The sequence below is a fragment of the Hyperolius riggenbachi genome, chromosome 1 (genome assembly GCF_040937935.1).
Source record: "Hyperolius riggenbachi isolate aHypRig1 chromosome 1, aHypRig1.pri, whole genome shotgun sequence".
Lineage (NCBI taxonomy): Eukaryota > Metazoa > Chordata > Amphibia > Anura > Hyperoliidae > Hyperolius > Hyperolius riggenbachi.
This window is the reverse complement of record NC_090646.1, coordinates 487,016,408-487,034,374: the sequence shown is the minus strand read 5'-3', so window position 1 is coordinate 487,034,374 and position 17,967 is coordinate 487,016,408. Positions and strand designations below refer to the sequence as shown.

The 17,967-nt window shown below is 46.1% G+C and overlaps 1 protein-coding gene across 1 annotated transcript in view; it reads right to left on the bottom strand.

The window, feature by feature from the left end:
• LOC137522232 (myosin-7) overlaps positions 1–12,002 on the bottom strand; it is a 105,165-nt gene extending 93,163 nt beyond the window's left edge. The window contains exons 1-2 of the mRNA XM_068242267.1: positions 11,898–12,002; positions 9,533–9,740 (exon numbers count right to left, since the gene is read on the bottom strand). Coding sequence (XP_068098368.1) covers positions 9,533–9,733 — 201 coding nt within the window. The 5' untranslated portion in view covers positions 9,734–9,740; positions 11,898–12,002. The remainder of the gene's footprint in view (positions 1–9,532; positions 9,741–11,897) is intronic.
• Between the last annotated feature and the right edge of the window lie 5,965 nt (positions 12,003–17,967).

Here is a 17,967-nt window from a genome sequence, read left to right as displayed (position 1 = left end):
ATGGACCGTTCTGGACAGGGCGTTTGCGCCACTGCAGTCGGACGTGGTGCCTGCCGGGACTGCTGACAACGGGCAGTGGGTTGGTTAGGTCAACAGCCAGCCCACGCAGGGTTCCCCTGCTGAGTGGCTGTGGACCTAAGGGAACCCCGCGGGAATCCCTGGACCTTCCCAGCTCCTGACAGACGGCACATGCCCTGCAGTAGTTTGCTACATCCCTGTTCATCCGGGGCCAATAAAACTGGTTCCGAATACCGGCGAGTGTCTTGCGGACACCCGAGTGCCCTGTCAGAGGATTACCATGTGCGGATTTCAGCACATGTCCCCTGAACGCACTCGGGACCACAAGCCACTTGGTATTCGCGTGGGATCTACCTGTAGGGGGCTGTACAGACTCACTGTACAGTCTCCCACCTTCCCAGTACACCTTGAAAGCGGCCCCGTCTGCGAGGGGCTCAGCGGCTTGCTGCCTGAGCACCTCCAGGCTTGGGTCACTTTGTAGTGCAGCTGAGAATACGGCGCTGTCAGTTTCAGCCAACTGGCTCATGTCACACGAGGCCAGCGGCTGAAAGGTCTCATCCCTGCGGTCAGAGGAGGGGGAGGAGGCCGGAACCCCCTCCACCTGTTCTGAGCTCGGGTTCTGAACAGTGCAGCTGCGCGGTACTGCTAGCACAGGTACACTGTCAGAATGGCACAGACGGGCATTACTCAAATCATCATTGCATGCAGTAATGACATTGACAGGTATAGACATTTTTTCATTACAGACAGGTTGTACAGGAAACTCAGGTACAGTTACAGCATCATCACAACAGACAGCCTGTACCTCAAACTCAGGTGCCTTTGAAGCAGGCACTATTGAACCTGGTACCCTTGAACTGGGCACATTCAACCCACCTCCCCCTGGTGCTCCCCTAAGTGTATAAAGTACCTGGTGGTGGGTGGAGAGTCCGTCTCCTTCCGTGAGCGACAAGGCGGTCGTGGCAGGTTCATAGTAGGACACAAGCTTGCCCAAATCAGTCCCCAGCAACACAGGGACTGGGAGATCCTTCATAACCCCAACAACCCTTTCGTGGACCCCTCCCACTCCCCAATCCAGCTTCACTTTTGCGTGGGCTATGTGGAAAAGGGTGCCCTCTACTCCAGTAAGGGCAAGGGATCGGCTGGAGCTGATGCTCTCCTTTGGCACAAGATGTGAGTGAACTAACGTGATGTCAGCTCCGGGGTCTCGAAATCCGGTGACAACTTTGCCGTTCACTCTAACAAGTTGCTGCTGGTCGGTTCGGTCACGGATTTCCTTTCCGCGGGCAAACAGGACAAAATCTGATGATCCAGGCTGTGGTTCGCTGGCGGGATGCCTCTGCTGTGGGTGAGGTACAGGTGATGCAGATGATCCAGGTGCTGGTGGTGCCTGTCTCCGCTCCGGACAGTCGAATTTCATGTGTCCGGGCTGGCGGCAGTAGTGACAGGTGACCTCTCCAGGGGCTGCAGGCCTGGGTGCAGCAGCTGCGCTGGGTGGCCTCTGTGGCGGACGGCTCACAGGGGCAGGAGGGTCTGCCGAGGTATTGGGCTGACCTCCTCTCCAGCTGGATGGGACAGTTCTGCGGGTATCAGCCACCCGGGTAGTTGCAAAAGTCTCAGCAAGGTCTGCAGCGACAGTTGCTGAAGCCGGCCTGCGTTCTAGCACAAACTGGCGTACATCAGCAGGGCAAATGTTCAGAAATTGTTCCAGGACTATCAAGTCCTCCAGGACATCATAAGACCCTTTGGTGAGGCCTAGTGTCCACTGGCGGAGTGTGGTGAGCAAGCTGCTGGCCACATCTCGGTACGAATCAGAAGGCTTTTTCTGCCAGGCCCTGAACTTTTTCCGATAGGCTTCTGGCGTCAGCTGGTACTTAGTAATGATAGCGTCTTTTATAGCAGCATAATCATTATCCTTCTCCGCAGGCAATTCTGCGAAGGCATCAAGCGCTTTGTAGCGCAGCAAAGGTGTCAGATGTCTGGCCCACTGGTCTTGGGACAGACGATACTGACGGCATGCTTTTTCAAAAGACCGCAAAAACAAGTCAATGTCAGTGTCTTTTTCAATATTAGCAAATTTAAATTTTGCACTTACGGGTGCTGCAGCTCCTTCGGCAGGGAGGCTGGGCGGTGAACTCCGGCTGGCCTGTTGAACCTTTGCCATGTTGAGCTCATGCTGTCGTCTCTCCCGCGCCTCTGCGGCATCCCTCTCCGCGTGGCGTTCAGCAGCAGCAGCAGCAGCTGTGCGTTCCGCAGATTGGCGTTCCTCAGCCGCCTTGCGTTCTGCAGATTGGCGCTCCTCACGCATGTACTGCAGGTACTTGTCCAGGTCAGTCTCCATGAGCTTTTGTAATGCCTGCTGCATTACCGGGTCAGCACCCATGGACAGTCCAGTACTGGCCAGTTCCGGGCGAGTACTGTCAGAAACTCTGGGATTGGGGTCCACACTGACATTCTCCGGCGTAACTGTTGATGCAGGGCCCTCAGGATGCACAACCTCTGTACGGTCCGGAGTCTCAGTCTCTGGTTCCCCTCGATTGTCAGATGGGCTGGTATCCACCTCAGCGGACACTCCCGGCTCCCGCAGTTGCTGGGTATCCCATCTGGACAAGTCGGCTATCAGGTCCCGTTTTGTCTTGCGGAGGATGCCAATGCCCCTCTCTTCGCAAAGATTTTCCAGGTCTGCTAGGCACATGTTCTGGTAGTTCCCGGACATTTCCATGCCAAATAAAATAAAACTTTGGGGAAGGGGTACTGGCTACACAGTCTCTCTGTATATATAAAAAATATATTGCCTTCCAGCTACACCAACGAATTAGTTCGTTTCTCGATAGCGCTAGCGCTATCGTAGATACTTTCAGCACAACACAGGTCCCAACCGCTGCCTAACACTGTCACAGGAGCCCTCAGTGGCTGACCGCACTTAGCCTTCTAAACGGTGCCAGCGCACAGATCGTGCGAACTCTGGTCGCAGTCAATGCGCAGGAACCGTTAAGAATTAGCCGCAGACAACTCAGAAGGGAGCCTGTGAGACACGGGTGATTACAACTCACACACTAGTTCATGGGATCTGCCACCACCTCTGTTTCCTGAGACAGAGGAACTCACTAACTGACTAGTCCTGCGAATAAAACGGTTAACACACGATATTCTGTCTAGCCAACAACAAACAAACAGTAGCGTATCTTCAGAGACCCGGGATCAGTTCTGTGTGTGCTGATAAGCAGGATAGCGGAACAGTGAATGACTTGGAGGAAGTCTTTATTCACAGCAATATAAATAATTAATATATACAGACAATTATTAAAATCAACAATTATTGAAACAGTAATAGCCAGTATGAAAAATAAAAGAAGGGAGAAAAGTACTTAGTTCCTGGAAAGATGTCCTTTTGTGAGAAAATCGTCAAGTTCAAGCAAAACGGTTTCAAGTTCTTAGAGTTCTTTGTTGCAGAGTAAAGTTCAGCAAGATTTAGAATCCAAACAAAATGGAGGATGTCCTTTGTTTTAGCTCTGGCAATATGGCCACCACTTGTTCCTCATAGTGGCCGTGTGTCCTGAAGATGGTAAAGGGAGGAATGATGCCCTCCTGCTGGCCAGGTGCTTTTGATGAAGCTGGTTTGGGGGTGTGGCAATGCCGGCCCATCTGAGTCACCCACCAATGACAGTTCATTCCCTCTGAGAGATTTTAGAGCTAAACTTATGAATTGCTGTAACTCCTGAACCATACATGTTACATTTAGGGGGGTAACAGCTTCAGACTTGTTGGAAAATACAGATTAAGATGACATCAGACACGGCTAAGCCAGCGGGTCAGGCTCCTGAGAAGATTCATATCTCGATAACCGGACGGTCTATCCCAAGGAATTTCATATCAGCACGATGGCCAGATTTTACCGGACAAGACGATATGAATTTTATAGCTGTGCGACATACGGTTTTCGTATGCCGACAGGAAATCATATCACCCATGCTTTCCTTATGGCCCATGCTCGGTGCCGGATCGGCTGGCTTTCTATGGCCCCCCTGTGGAGACAGTTTCCTGGTCCTTTTCATGGGGACATCTGCTGTAGGGGGAATGAGCTGGGCCCCACAGGGAGTCCAGCCACGTGCGACATTCCGGAGGGGTGAGGGGACTGCTTTGGCTCACAGGGGAACAGATCTCTGGATTTAAAACAACACAAAAATGTCATTTTCGGATCGCTTGCCTGACTACACAGATCCGACAGGGAGCGATCAGGAAAGCGACTGTGAATTCTCTAGATTCACCTGCGTTTCTCACGGCTATTCCGTGACAACTAGGTTATGCCTAATGATGTTGATCCAGAGATTTTATCTGATTGCCATCTGGAGTCAGGAAGGAATTTTTCCCTTTTGGGGCTAATTGGACCATGCCTTGTGGGGTTTTTTTTCGCCTTCCTCTGGATCAACAGGGGTATGTGGGGGACGGGCTGGAGTTGTACTTTGTACTGGTTGAACTCGATGGACGTATGTCTTTTTTCAAACAAAATAACTATGTAACTATGTAGCTATGCTACTCTGATAAGGCATGTTAACTTTGATAAGGTGTGATATCTTTGATAAGGCTTCTATTTGTCATATCACGGTTTAGTGAATCAAGCCCTATATGTTCAAATTTGCTAATAGAGGATACATTCTCATTTTTACAGTTCCCCAAACTATGAAATAGACAATATAACATATAAACTTTTGTAGTGTGCCAAGTGGACCAGAGATCTTTCCTACTGTCTATAGAACACACAGTAATCACACTTCCACAGAGATTACCTGCCAGCACTAAAGATTTTGCCTCTTGTAATGATTATTTAACCTCCTTGGCGGTAACCCCGTGTGTGACACGGGGTAAGCCGCCGGAGGGTGCCGCTCAGGCCCTGCTGGGCCGATTTACTTAATTTTTTTTTTGCTGGACGTAGCTAGCACTTTGCTAGCTGCGCCAGCACCCCGATCGCCGCCGCCGCGCGCCCGATCGCCGCTATCCGGTGCGGCGCGCGCCCCCCCCCCCCAGACCCCGAGCGCTGCCTGGCCAATCAGTGCCAGGCAGCGCCGAGGGGTGGATCGGGTCTCCCAATGACGTCCCGACGTCGCTGACGTCGGTGACGTCATCCCGCCCCGTCGCCATGGCGACGGGGGAAGCCCTCCAGGAAATCCCGTTCTTTGAACGGGATTTCCTGATCGCCTATCGCCGGAGGCCCTCGGCTCGCTACATGATAAAAAAAAAAAAAAATTAAAAAAAACTGTTGCGCTTCCCCCTGGCGGTATTTTTCATACCGCCAAGGGGGTTAAAGAGAATCTGTATGGTTAAAATCGCACAAAAGTAAACATACCAGTGCGTTAGGGGACATCTCCTATTACCCTCTGTCACAATTTCGCCACTCCTCGCCGCATTAAAAGTGGTTAAAAACAGTTTTAAAAAGTTTGTTTATAAACAAACAAAATGGCCACCAAAACAGGAAGTAGATTGATGTACAGTATGTCCACACATAGAAAATACATCCATACACAAGCAGGCTGTATACAGCCATCCTTTTGAATCTCAAGAGATCATTTGTGTGTTTCTTTCCCCCTGCAGCTATCTTCCACTGAAGTGTCAGGCTGTTTCTTCCTGCAGAGTGCAGACAGCTGTGCCTGTATGTAATTCCTCAGTATGTGAAAGCCCAGCCAGCTCAGAGGAGAATTTATCCAGCTTGTAAAAGATAATAGAACAGAGAGAAGCTGCACTAATCTAAATATCACACAGGCAGTGTGCAGAGAGGGGCCTGGAAGGGGGAGTTCATAGCAGAACCACAACACTGAAGAACTTGGCAGCCTTCCAGACACAGGCCTGACAAGTCTGACAAGAGAGAGATAAGTTGATTTATTACAGAGATGGTTATAGTAGAACGTGCTGCAGTAAGCCAGAACACATTAGAATAGCTTTTGGAACTTGTAGGATGATAAAAAACAGGATGCAATTTTTGTTACGGAGTCTCTTTAAAGAAACTAAATCGGGGAAAGATTTTACAAACTAACCAGATAATTTACAATAGGCAAGCACTGACTTAGTTATTTATAAATTAATATTGTAAAAAAAATAAGCAGTTTTATTCATTATGTTAATTTGATTACAGTTCCTCTTTAAAGAGAATCTGTACTGTAAAATTCTTACAATAAAAAGCATACCATTCTATTTATTATGTTCTCCTGGGCCCCTCTGTGCTGTTTCTACCTCTCCCTGCTGCAATCCTGGCTTGTAATTGCCATTTTTATGCAGTGTTTACAAACAAAAGACTGATACTCTGAGAGTATCTTAGTGTGCGAGTCATACAGAGTGTGCAGGGACCTGGAGAGGGTGTGTATAGCTTCTGCCAATGACAAGCAGTGCAGCACATTCCACACATTCCAGCCTCAGCCGACAGAGCTGACAGAAGAGAGAAGATTAGATCATATAACAGAGATAACACAGCCACTGTGCAAATAGGAAAGGCTGCAGTAAGACAGAGCACATGATATAGAACAGCTATAGGAACATATAGGATAGAAAAAATAAGGCTCAAAATTTTGTTAAAGAGTCTCTTTAAGAAAGAGCAGTTTTTATTGTTTCTTACCTGCTTTCAAAGTCTTAGGCTAATTTCACACCAGGACGTTGCGTTAGAGGGGGCGTTAAGGTCGCATAACGTCCCCCTAACTCAACGCCTGGTGGTGCTGGATCTCCTGGGCCCCTCTGTGCTGTTTCTACCTCTCCCTGCTGCAATCCTGGCTTGTAATTGCCATTTTTATGCAGTGTTTACAAACAAAAGACTGATACTCTGAGAGTATCTTAGTGTGCGAGTCATACAGAGTGTGCAGGGACCTGGAGAGGGTGTGTATAGCTTCTGCCAATGACAAGCAGTGCAGCACATTCCACACATTCCAGCCTCAGCCGACAGAGCTGACAGAAGAGAGAAGATTAGATCATATAACAGAGATAACACAGCCACTGTGCAAATAGGAAAGGCTGCAGTAAGACAGAGCACATGATATAGAACAGCTATAGGAACATATAGGATAGAAAAAATAAGGCTCAAAATTTTGTTAAAGAGTCTCTTTAAGTCTCTTTAAGAAAGAGCAGTTTTTATTGTTTCTTACCTGCTTTCAAAGTCTTAGGCTAATTTCACACCAGGACGTTGCGTTAGAGGGGGCGTTAAGGTCGCATAACGTCCCCCTAACTCAACGCCTGGTGGTGCTGGATCTGGACGTCAGAGTGAGCCGCGTTGTGCAGCTCACTCTGGCGTCAGTGATGCCGTGATGCGCACTCTTGTGCGCATGCGGCATCACGTGGTCCCGCCGGCCAATCGCCGCATAGAGCGGCTGCTCCAGGAAGTAAACACTGCACGTCATAACGTGCAGTGCATATTAATTAGCCATGTGCCTGGCCGCTCTCCGCTCCTCCCCAACATTACTGAGCATGTGCAAGCAGTCTAACGCGGCTCAGCCGCGTCCAAAGTACTGCATGCAGTACGTTGTCTTGTGACGCAGCGTTACAATGTAACGCAACGTCCGCACTGTGAACAGCCCCATTGATTTTTTATTACTGTGCGGTGGGCTGCGTTACAGGCTGCTCTAACGTGCGCCTGTAACGTCCCACTGTGAAACCAGCCTTAAGGTACGTACACACTTTTTCGAACAACTTGTCGTCTGCCTTATCGTCTGAACGACAAGTTGGACATGTGTATGCGCTGTCGAGCGACTGATAACAGCCTGCTCAGCGGATCCGTTGGACCAACTGTCATTCAAACGACTGTTATGCTAGGTACACACCATAAGATAGTTTGGCAGATAGATGTTCGATAGATCTTCTCTGTCATGTCCGATTGTATTTTCGATCGTTTCTCTGATCGATTTCTCATAGAAGTGAATGGAAATGGATAAGAAAAGATCAATCTGAAAATCGATCGGACAGAAAATCGCCTGAAAAATCTGATTGTGTGTACCTGGCATTAGGTCCACACATGTGTACAAATGACTTTTAGTCGTTTGTCCAACTAACAGACTTTCAAACAAAAAGTCGTTGCATCTGTCATTTAATCTAGTCGATTGTTCTATTCAGTCTATTGTCCATTATCAAGTTGGTTAAACGACATGTAAATTAGGTAAATTAGCATATCAGCCGCTTTGTTGGTCAGTGTGAACATGAAGTCTGAACAACTTTTTTGCACTTAAAGTCATTCAAACTACTAGTTTAAAGGCAATCAGGCATAAAGTTGGACGTTTCTACGCACCTTTAGTTCAGCTTCCTTTTTTAATGTCTTTGATGGTCAATTTGTAGTAATTAGCAAGGTATATCGTTTTGTTCACTGCACGTCTGTGTTTCTGCAGTACACATATTGTTGGCTGCATCCACTCGCTCATTATTGCCTGTAGAGTGGGAGTTTTCTCCCAAAATACATCAGGTCACCTGACGCAGTGCACCTCCTTCCACTGATGACAGAGATTTAACTCTTTCTGGCCACTATTGCAACTACGGTTCATCAATTACTTCCTTTTTGCTATGTAATAAAGCATTGAACCCTTCCTCTGTGTCTTCACCCTACAATTTTTACAACAAACTGGTGGTAGTGTGGGAAAAGTATGTGCTTTATTACACATTGAGGAGAGAGGAACTTCACAGCAATCAAAGATGTAGTGCTGTCAACAAAGAGTTAATCAGAAGTGTAGGGAGGAAGTGGGCAGGGTCACATGATCAGGAAAAAACTGTCTGGTGCCCCACTTTCAGCTCCTCCCTGACTGCTTCATGTCAGGTAAGAGGACATGTCCTGCTGAAGGGAAGGTCAGTGACATTTGGGACACCTTATTTTAGCTGAGTAAAATCTAAAGTGTGTTTGTAGCTTTAACATTGGGCTGTAAGTATATTTCAATATTTCTCATAGCCCTTTTCAACACATATTAATAACAATTAAGTAAAAGTAAAGTTGTAGCACTTTAAAGATATTTTCATTATCTTTGGATTTTTATTTTGTTGGCTTGACTCACTGACTCCCTGCACTACTAACAAATATATGCAATTATACTAACAAATGTATGATGCAGTGAAAATTTGCATGTTGATGAAAAAGTATGAGCATTTATCCATTACATGCATATTTTTATTTTCAACAGCCTGCTTCATTTTTTTTCGCAAGCCGCATGCGTCCACATCCAAATTGTGCATAAAGATTCTAAATGACTCTGCATGTGAAGTGCGGAAATTCGCAAACTGTTTACAGAGGAAGCAAAGCGGGAAGAAGTTGTCATATGCTAGGTGCACGAGAACATGTACAGGAAATTTGAACATTTTTCTTTTTTTGCATGTAGATTTTCACACATAAAATGCAAGCATGTACCGGTAGCAGAAATGAGCAAGAAAAAAAATATAAAACTCCAGCAGCTGATTGTTTTAAAAGACAAAAAAATGTAAAAAGGTACAAATAATTACAAGTCACTGTCCAATCTAATGAGACTGCATGGAGTTCCCCCTTGATGTCTGATATGGTACTCACCTTGCCATTCTCTGTTTCTGCTGTAATTTTGTCCCCTTCTCGGTTGAGGACTTTTGCTTTTACATATTCTTCTTTTTCATCGGGGACAAATATGTCTTTCTTCATATCAAATGCACGCGTCTGGGCCTCTAGGCGCTCTTTATCTGATTTCCGCAGATAGGGAGCAGCAGCCCCAAACTCCGACATCGCAGCATCACCCATGGCTGTGCTGCAATCGAAGGAATGTCAGGAAATTGTAAATAGATGTATAATAGTAATAGCAATAGTTTGTGGAAGGATTCAATCCCTCTCAGATTAGATTTAAAAATGTTGCTGAGAAGAACAAAGTCCATTTAGGTTAGATCTACCTTATATAATGCAAAGGTTTCTAGCAAACCTGATTTCAGCTTACTTGTTCTGTTTATATGTGCATACATAAAACACTACAATATAGTACCAGACACTACAGTTTGCTGCCAATTAATGGATTTGTGCAGATGTTAAAATTGAAAATAATGTTTCCTGCTTTGTGCAGCTTATTTTTCATGTAGAAAGGTACCCATTTGTGTGCAATTTTTACTCCAGAGTCCTGTTGCCATGGTTGCAAAAAACTGCAGTGTGAGCTTACAGTCAGTTGCAATTCTTAGCAAGTTGTAAATTGAAATGGTATGATAATTTTAAATAATGTTTAATTACAAAATTAAGTGTGCAGCCCTGATCTAGGTTTAGGGCTCTTTCACAGTGCGACGTTAAAGTCACACGTTACAACAACATGTAACGCACAGTAACTTACAGCAATGAAAAATCAATGGGCTGTTTACAGTGCAGACGTTGCGTTGGTGTCTAATGCTGCACGTTAAATGAAAGTGCTGCATGCTATGCGTTATACACGTTTTTAGCTGCGTTAGACTGTTTGCAAATACTCAGTAATGTTTTCTTTTTTTTTTTTACGCATGCGCCGTTTTCGTTCTATCACTGTGCAACGAAAATGGCGCACCAAACGCAGGGCTGAATAACGTCCAAGTTATAGTCTTTCAATGCGTTGCGTTAGGGGCACGTTATGCGACCTTAAAGGAGGTCGCTCTGTACTGTGCCTGCTCGATCGGCGCTGTCAATCACCGCCACGTGGGCCTGAGCGGTCCGTTCCGTGGGCCGGAACGGACCGCTCCGGCCCACGTGGCGGTGATTGACAGCACTGATCGCGCAGGCGCAGTACAGAGCGACCTCCAGGTCACTCTGACGTCATCGCCGAGGACCAGGACGGAGCTCCGGCAAACGGCTGTGGGCAGAGCTGCGACGAGGGAGGTCCTGGGAGCTTGGGGCTGGAGGAAGCCCCCGGTAAGTAGCGTTTATTTTATTACTATTTGCCTGACAACTCCTTTAATGTCGCATCAAACGCAACGTCTTACTGTGTAAGAGGCCTTACAGTAGCTGAAAGGGAAAGTATATTTTCCCTTTAAACCTCTAGATCCTTCTCCTTCCCTAGTGTTAATAAAACAGGTACTATCAGTAGTGATGACCACAAATTTTTCATAATTGTAATGTGAAATTTTGGGGAAAATTATAATTAATTTTGGGGGTAAATGTGAACAGGAACAGTAATTTCGCAATTTTGCTTAATTTTTGCATAATTTTGTGACAAATGTATCGGTTAATAGCAAAGCTCCCACATATCCTATCTTCATCAAAATTGCTATGTATATTAAGGGGAATAGTGATACCAATGCACAAAATTTTTTTTTTTCTAAAAGCCCTTGTAGTTTTTGAAAATATCGATTTTAAAAATCTAAAGGAAAAATGGAATTTAAACCGTCATTACATTTAAAACCCCTTATTATTATTATTTTTTTAAATCGATTTTCTTAAAAAGCAAGAGGTCTTTTTGAGAAAAAAATGTTTTTGTCTTCTACCCACTATTCCCCTTAACATACATAGCAATTTTGGTGATGATGGCATAGGGGCTTTGCTATTAACCACTAAAGTGGACAAGAAATGACACAAAAATTACGAAAAAATTATGAAATCAATTGAATGTCCAAATCATAATTATGTATGGCTGTAATAGCAATAATTTACATGAATTGTTCACAATTGTAATTAGCAAAGCACAATCATCACTAACTATCAGCAAAAAACACAGCCAAGCTGGTATTTAACAGATTCTCTTACAACACATATAATTTCTTAACTATTTTATTGAAAATAATAAGTGCAAAAAATGAAATAAAAACCATCAATATAGCAGTATGTATCTTTGCTGCTCACTCAACAAAGCTGTTGTGTCAATTCAGCCCTACAGGAGCTCAGATGAAATGTGACAGGTGACATGCCATACACAGTGACAGAAGAGCATTATCTAACAGTCACTACACCTCACAGTACTCACCGAGAAGCAGCAAGGAAGCAGATGCAGAATTACAATGATGCTGTGTTTACATGCCTCAGTATGCACATGCATGCATTTATATAAGTTCACCTGTCCCTTTTCCTGTTTTCCCCCTCCAGATTTGGGCTCCATTGTCTGGCCGCCACTCCCCCTCAGACAGCCAGAGAACAATTGAGGGTCTAACGTCATTGTTTTGGAATCATGGTGGGGAGATATGGGGGACATGTGAGACACAGCAAATGTGGCATGCCAGTAGTTACATTTCTTTTCCCGAGGGACTTGGAAGAATTGATTAACTCATACCCTGCACATTCCTCTGAAGCAACAGTTATGTTACCCTTGATGTAAAATCTCCTGCAGGGTAATTATAAACTGTTTTTTTTAAACATGTACATTCTAACTTATTATTATATCTAGATTGTAATAATTGTCTAGCTAGATTTCTATTAGTTTGTAATCAGATTTATGGAAAATAATTTCAAATCAGCTGCTATGAGTTGCCATGTCTGATAAAAGAGCTGTTCCTTACTAGCTTAAAATACAGCTAAATGATTGTTGTAATTCAAACAATATAATACATCTACATGACTTCTCCTCACCATACCGTCCTGTACCTGTACCATGCCCCTCCTGTACCAGCCATGCCCCATCCTAAGTCCAGCCACGCCTCCTCCTAACTCTTATTTCCTGTCCTTTGCACCAAAATTGAGTAGGATTCTTATGCAATTGTTTAGACTCCGTGGAGCTCAGCAGAGCTGGCAGCAGCCAGTGCTGTTGAGGTAGTATGGCTGCATAGTGAGCACCCTTTTTAACGCATACAATCAAAAGAAAGTACTGGCAAGTGGCCAAGACAGATTAAATCTCCTAGCATTGCAAGTCAATTGCCGGCTTTATTGTGTGCAAAGGTATTACCAGGCATGCAATCAAAGCACACGGCACCTGCACCAGCTGTGGGTTGTTAACTGATACGACGACCCTACATCTGTTTCACGCTCCCGTGCTTCTTCCAGGTTTGGTGTTAACACTCAGAGCCCCAGAAAATGACTTCCAAAGCAGGGTACCTTCCATGCTGCCGGCCTCACTCGTGACAGGAACCTGGAGCACTTTCTTTGCTCCCTCTACTCCCCTTCAAAAAAGTACACCTTTTTTCACACCTCTCAAACCTATGGCCTGTTCACACATAAAACTGCAAAACGCTGGCGATTTACTGGACACTGTGGAGGTTTGGGAATGATCGTGATTAGTAGTTCTATACATGCTAATCGCGATCGCTCCAGAATCGCAGCCAAAACGCTGTATGTAACATGTTTGCTGTGAATGCTAACCACAAATGCAGCAGTGAGAACACTGCCATAGTGTTACATGTGCTAGCAGTTTTTAGAAACCGCTAGCGGTTTGCCTCGTGAGAACGAGCCCTTACCGTGGACCCATCATGGGTGGCCTTAGTAATGCTCAGCGAGCAGGGATCTTGGCTCACCACTAAATATGTCCCTCAGACACTCCGCTAAGCATTTCTTTATGGGGCAAGTTGTTTTGCCTACATACATTTTCTTACAAGGGTATCTAATGAGGTATACTACCACTTGAGTTTCTCAGTGTAACATCCACGGAAGCAGCGGCTGCGGGCATGCAGGGTGTCTCCCCAGCCGCCTCGCTTCCCTGCTCTGGGACTTCGCCCGTTCCTCTGGCGTCTAGTACGCTGAGGACGGGATTGTCCATTGCTCATAGGGTTGCTGTATCGTGCGAGCGCGCGCGGAGACAGGATCTTTATGCGTGGAGGAGGCGCGTCAGCTGACCGGCTGGTCGGCTGACGTCAGAGGAGACTCACGGCGCTCAGGATTGGCTGATTGGTGGTGGGCGCGGCCGTGGGGTCTCCTCTGCTTCAAAAGCCTTCAGTCTGCTGTTGCGAATACTTATGTGCTAGCGCTCAGACCTTAGATAGTATCCGGTGTGCTTTGATCTGTGAGGAAACCAGGGATTTCACACAAGACTAGGATTATTGTATTATTGTATATTTGATATTCTGTGTATGACTCTGCCTATCCTCTGACCCTGCTCTTGCTTATCGATTCTGTACTTCTGCCCATCTAACTCTGTTGCTGAACTCTGCCTGATATCTCACTACTCTCTTGCCTGTCGATTCTGTACTGTACCTGCCCGCCTGTTGCTGATCCAAGCCTGTCTGACCATTCTACTCACCAGTGAGCCCTGTCACTGGTGAGGTGCTCTTTAATAGAACCTACCAGCTCCTCTGGTGAGGTTTAGCAAAACTATTCAGTTACTGTGTACCAATAGTGCCCACCAGCTCCTCTGGTGAGGTCTAGCAAAACTATTCAGTTACTGTTGCACCAAGCACTATACACCTTGCTAGCTATACTTGCATTATTGGTGATTCTGCAGATCACCACATAATCAGGTATAGCGTCTGTATTATCGGTGATTCTGCAGATCACACATAATCAGACGTCTGTGTTGCTACACCAATCGTTACACTCAGCTAATACATTATCGTATGGAAAAGTTACATCTACCATCAGACGATTTTAAGTCCGTAGTAGGACTCTCATACAACTGCTGAGGCTCACTGGAGTTCTGCAGGGCCTATTTGTGATCACATCTTGTGCTGTTAAGGTAGCAAGGCTGCCTAGTGTGCAGCCTTGCTTACACATAGTCATGAGGAAAAGAAAGTACCCTTTCTAGACTTATCAGGAGATAATACAAAAATCCTGGTTCTTAGCGAGTTATTAAATTGATTTGGTCTAACCTCCGATGTCACCTCTCCCTTCCTGTGCATCCCTCTGTCCCCTGTGCCTCCTTCTGTCCCCTGTGCCCCTTCTGTCCCCCTGTGCCCCCTTCTGTTGAACTGTGTGCTTCCTTCTGTCTGCCTTTGTGCCTCCTTCTGTCCCCCTGTGCCACTTCTGCCCCCTGTGTGTCCCTCTGTTCCTTTGTACCTTCTTCTGTCCCCTGTACGTCCCTCTGTCCCCCTTTGTGCCGCCTTCTGCCCCCCTTTTGTACCTCCTTCTATTCCCCTTTTTTGCCCCCTTCTGTCTTCTTGTGCCTCCTTCAGTCCCCCTGTGCCATCTCTGCCACTCTGTGTGGCCATTTGTGCCTCCTTCAGGCCCATGTGGCTACTTCTGTCCTCTCATGCCTTCTTCGGTCACCTTTTGCCTCCTATCCCCTAGTGCTACTTCTGCCCCTCTGAATCCCACTATGCATCCTTCTGTACCCCCGTGCCTCCTTATGCCCCCTCATTGCCCCCTTCAGTCCCCAAACCTCCTTTTGTCCCCCATTGTGCCTCCCTCTGTCCACCTTTGTGGCTCCTCTTGTCCCCCTTGTGCCTCTTTCTGTCCCCTTGAGCCACTATCTGTCCCCATCAGTACAGTACTTGGCATAGGGAAATATCTGGGTGTCTCACTACTGAAGATGATTTCACGATTACACCTTAAATACTCTGCATACTGTTACCGTATTACCCCCACCTCCTGTTCAGCACCCACATGTTTATATTCTTGTGTGTGTGTGTGTGTGTGGGGGGGGGGGGGGGGAGAGATTTGAAACAGGACTTCTGGCTAGAAACTGCCCTAAATGTATTGTATGTATTTTGAATGAGCACAAATTCTACAAAATATGTGGCAGTCCATAAGGGTCTTTTCACAGTGCTCAGTTGCACTGCAGAATAATTTTGCTTGTCAACTCGGTGCCCATACAGTTCTATAGGGCTGTTCACATCTCTGAGTTGAAGCGTATCACATTCATTTAGCTTGCTGCATGCAGGCTTTGAATTAACATCTATGCCCAGTCCATTGCAGTTTACACTCATTATAACGTGTTTTATGCAGACAGTGCACACAGTGTGAATCCAGCCTAAAAATAAAGGACATTGGGCTTCCGAAATATTAGATTAGGCTTGAAAATACATTTCTTCAGCAGCCACGATCACAGAGACAGCTGGAAAAGGATCTCGCTGTCTCATCACAGACAGATATTTGCTAATTGCTATGTTGTTCTGTGGGTGCAGAAACTCTTTTTTAAACAAGTGATGTATATATTATTACCAACTATATGTCAGATGTGATGAGTGACACCTGTCATCGTGTGCCAGATTGTGGGTGTCACATCAGAAGGACTGGGTGAGGAGGTTAATAAACAGGGCGAGGGTCTCTATAAATATCAAGGTTCCAGTGTCCTTTATCATCATATCACTTCTTTATAAGGCAGTCCAGGTCTGCAAAGGTCACCTCTACATTATTACCCAACAATTGTCAGCTGCCCTTTCCTAAAAGAAAAGAGACCGGCTGGAAGGATGGGAAGGAGGGGGGGGGGGGGGGGTTTGGAATATGGCCAATTTTGCTTATCCAGGAGGAATCTGAACTGGTCCAGAGGATTCTTAAGTTTCTAATCCCCTCTGAGGTATAAGAATAGGATACTGAATAAGAAGAGTTCTTTGAGGGCTATGTAATGGCAATAGACATTTTTCTTCCATTATTACAGCTAAAAAATGTGTGACCCTATCTGATTGTACAGAGCAGAAAGTGAGGGTAGCTGGGCTGGTTGGAGATGTTGTAGGGAGTACAGTGACAGTGATAAGACTGGGGAAGAGGGAGGGGACACAGGTAGGGACTGTAGGACAGGGGCTGTTCATAAGAAGGTGTGGAGCTTGCAGTGTGGGTAATAATTCAGTTATAGAGACTCTGTAACATAAAAAACCCCTCTGGGGGCTACTTACCTTGGCAGGGGGAAGCCTCAGGGTCCCAATGAGGCTTCCCGACTCTGTAGCTTAGAGGGATCCAGTGCTGGCTCCCCCGAATCCTCCCTCAACAAGCTTGACAAAGGATGATATATTTACCACTCCGCAATCCTGTGCAGGTGCACTAGCGGCTCTTCATTGGGGTAAGGCGAAAATAGCCGAACCCGATCGTATCCGCTCTACTGCACAGGTGCAAAGGACTCGCGCCTGAGCAGTAGAGTGGATTAAGGCTATTTCTGCCTTAAGCCGAACAGAGATCCGCTAGTGCGCCTGCACAGGCTCGTAGTAGGTAAATATTTCCATTGCCGCTCTTCAGGGGTCCCGGCAATGGAACGGAGGGACGGAGGAGGACCGGGGAAGCCTGGTTAGGATGTTGAGGCTTCCCTCTCCCGAGGAAAGTATCCCCCAGAGGATATTTTTTGGTTACAGATTTTCTCTAAGGTGGGGCGCAAAGTATTACAGAAGGGAACAGAAGCATACTATGGGGGAGAGTCAGGGCTTGTTCACACCTAGGGCGTTTTTGCTATTTTTTTAAGCGCTGGCGATTTTAAAAATCACTTTAAAAGTGCTTGTGCAATGAATCCTTATGGAACTGCTCATATCTGCGTGTTTCGTCAGCTTTCTGCTGACCAAAGCGCTGCCTGCCCCATTTTTTGGGCGATTTTGCTACAATGGTATAGGAAAAACGCAAAACGCTCATAAAATCGCTTTTGTGGCGATTGCGTTTGCGCTTTTAAGAATAAATACATTGTATTTATTATTTTCGGAGTAAAAGAGTTCACTTCCTAACTTGCGTCAGGAAGTGAAAAAAAAATCGCTCCGCAAAAGTGCTTTGAAATTTACACTAAATCGCAGCGAGCAGGTAAGCACCGGGAGGGGGAAAAACAAATTACTCGCGAAATCACAAAACGCGGCCTCCAGCGATTTACATTTTAGATGTGAACAAAGCCTTACTGTATCAGGTTCACAGAAAACTGTGGCAAAGGTGGAGCAGCTGCCTGGAGCAAACATTCAGAATCATTATTGCATGAACACTAATGGATAACTGCATTACTTTTGCTTTGGTCTTCCTTACAGCTGCTTTAATAAGTCTCCTGCAGTGTGTTTTAAAAGGGCATGTGAGTGGATGGCAGAGCAGATGCCAAGTGCCCAAAGGTCTCCCCTCCAACTGGGGCTCCATGGGGCCACTGGAAAATGTTGCCAGCTTAGCAACTCACCTGTTCCGGGGCACTGCTGTGTCCATGCCCCAGCTTCATTGCAGCTGTCTGCCTCCTCTCTATGACTTGTCGCATGTCATTATGCAGTAACATGCGCTGCGTAACT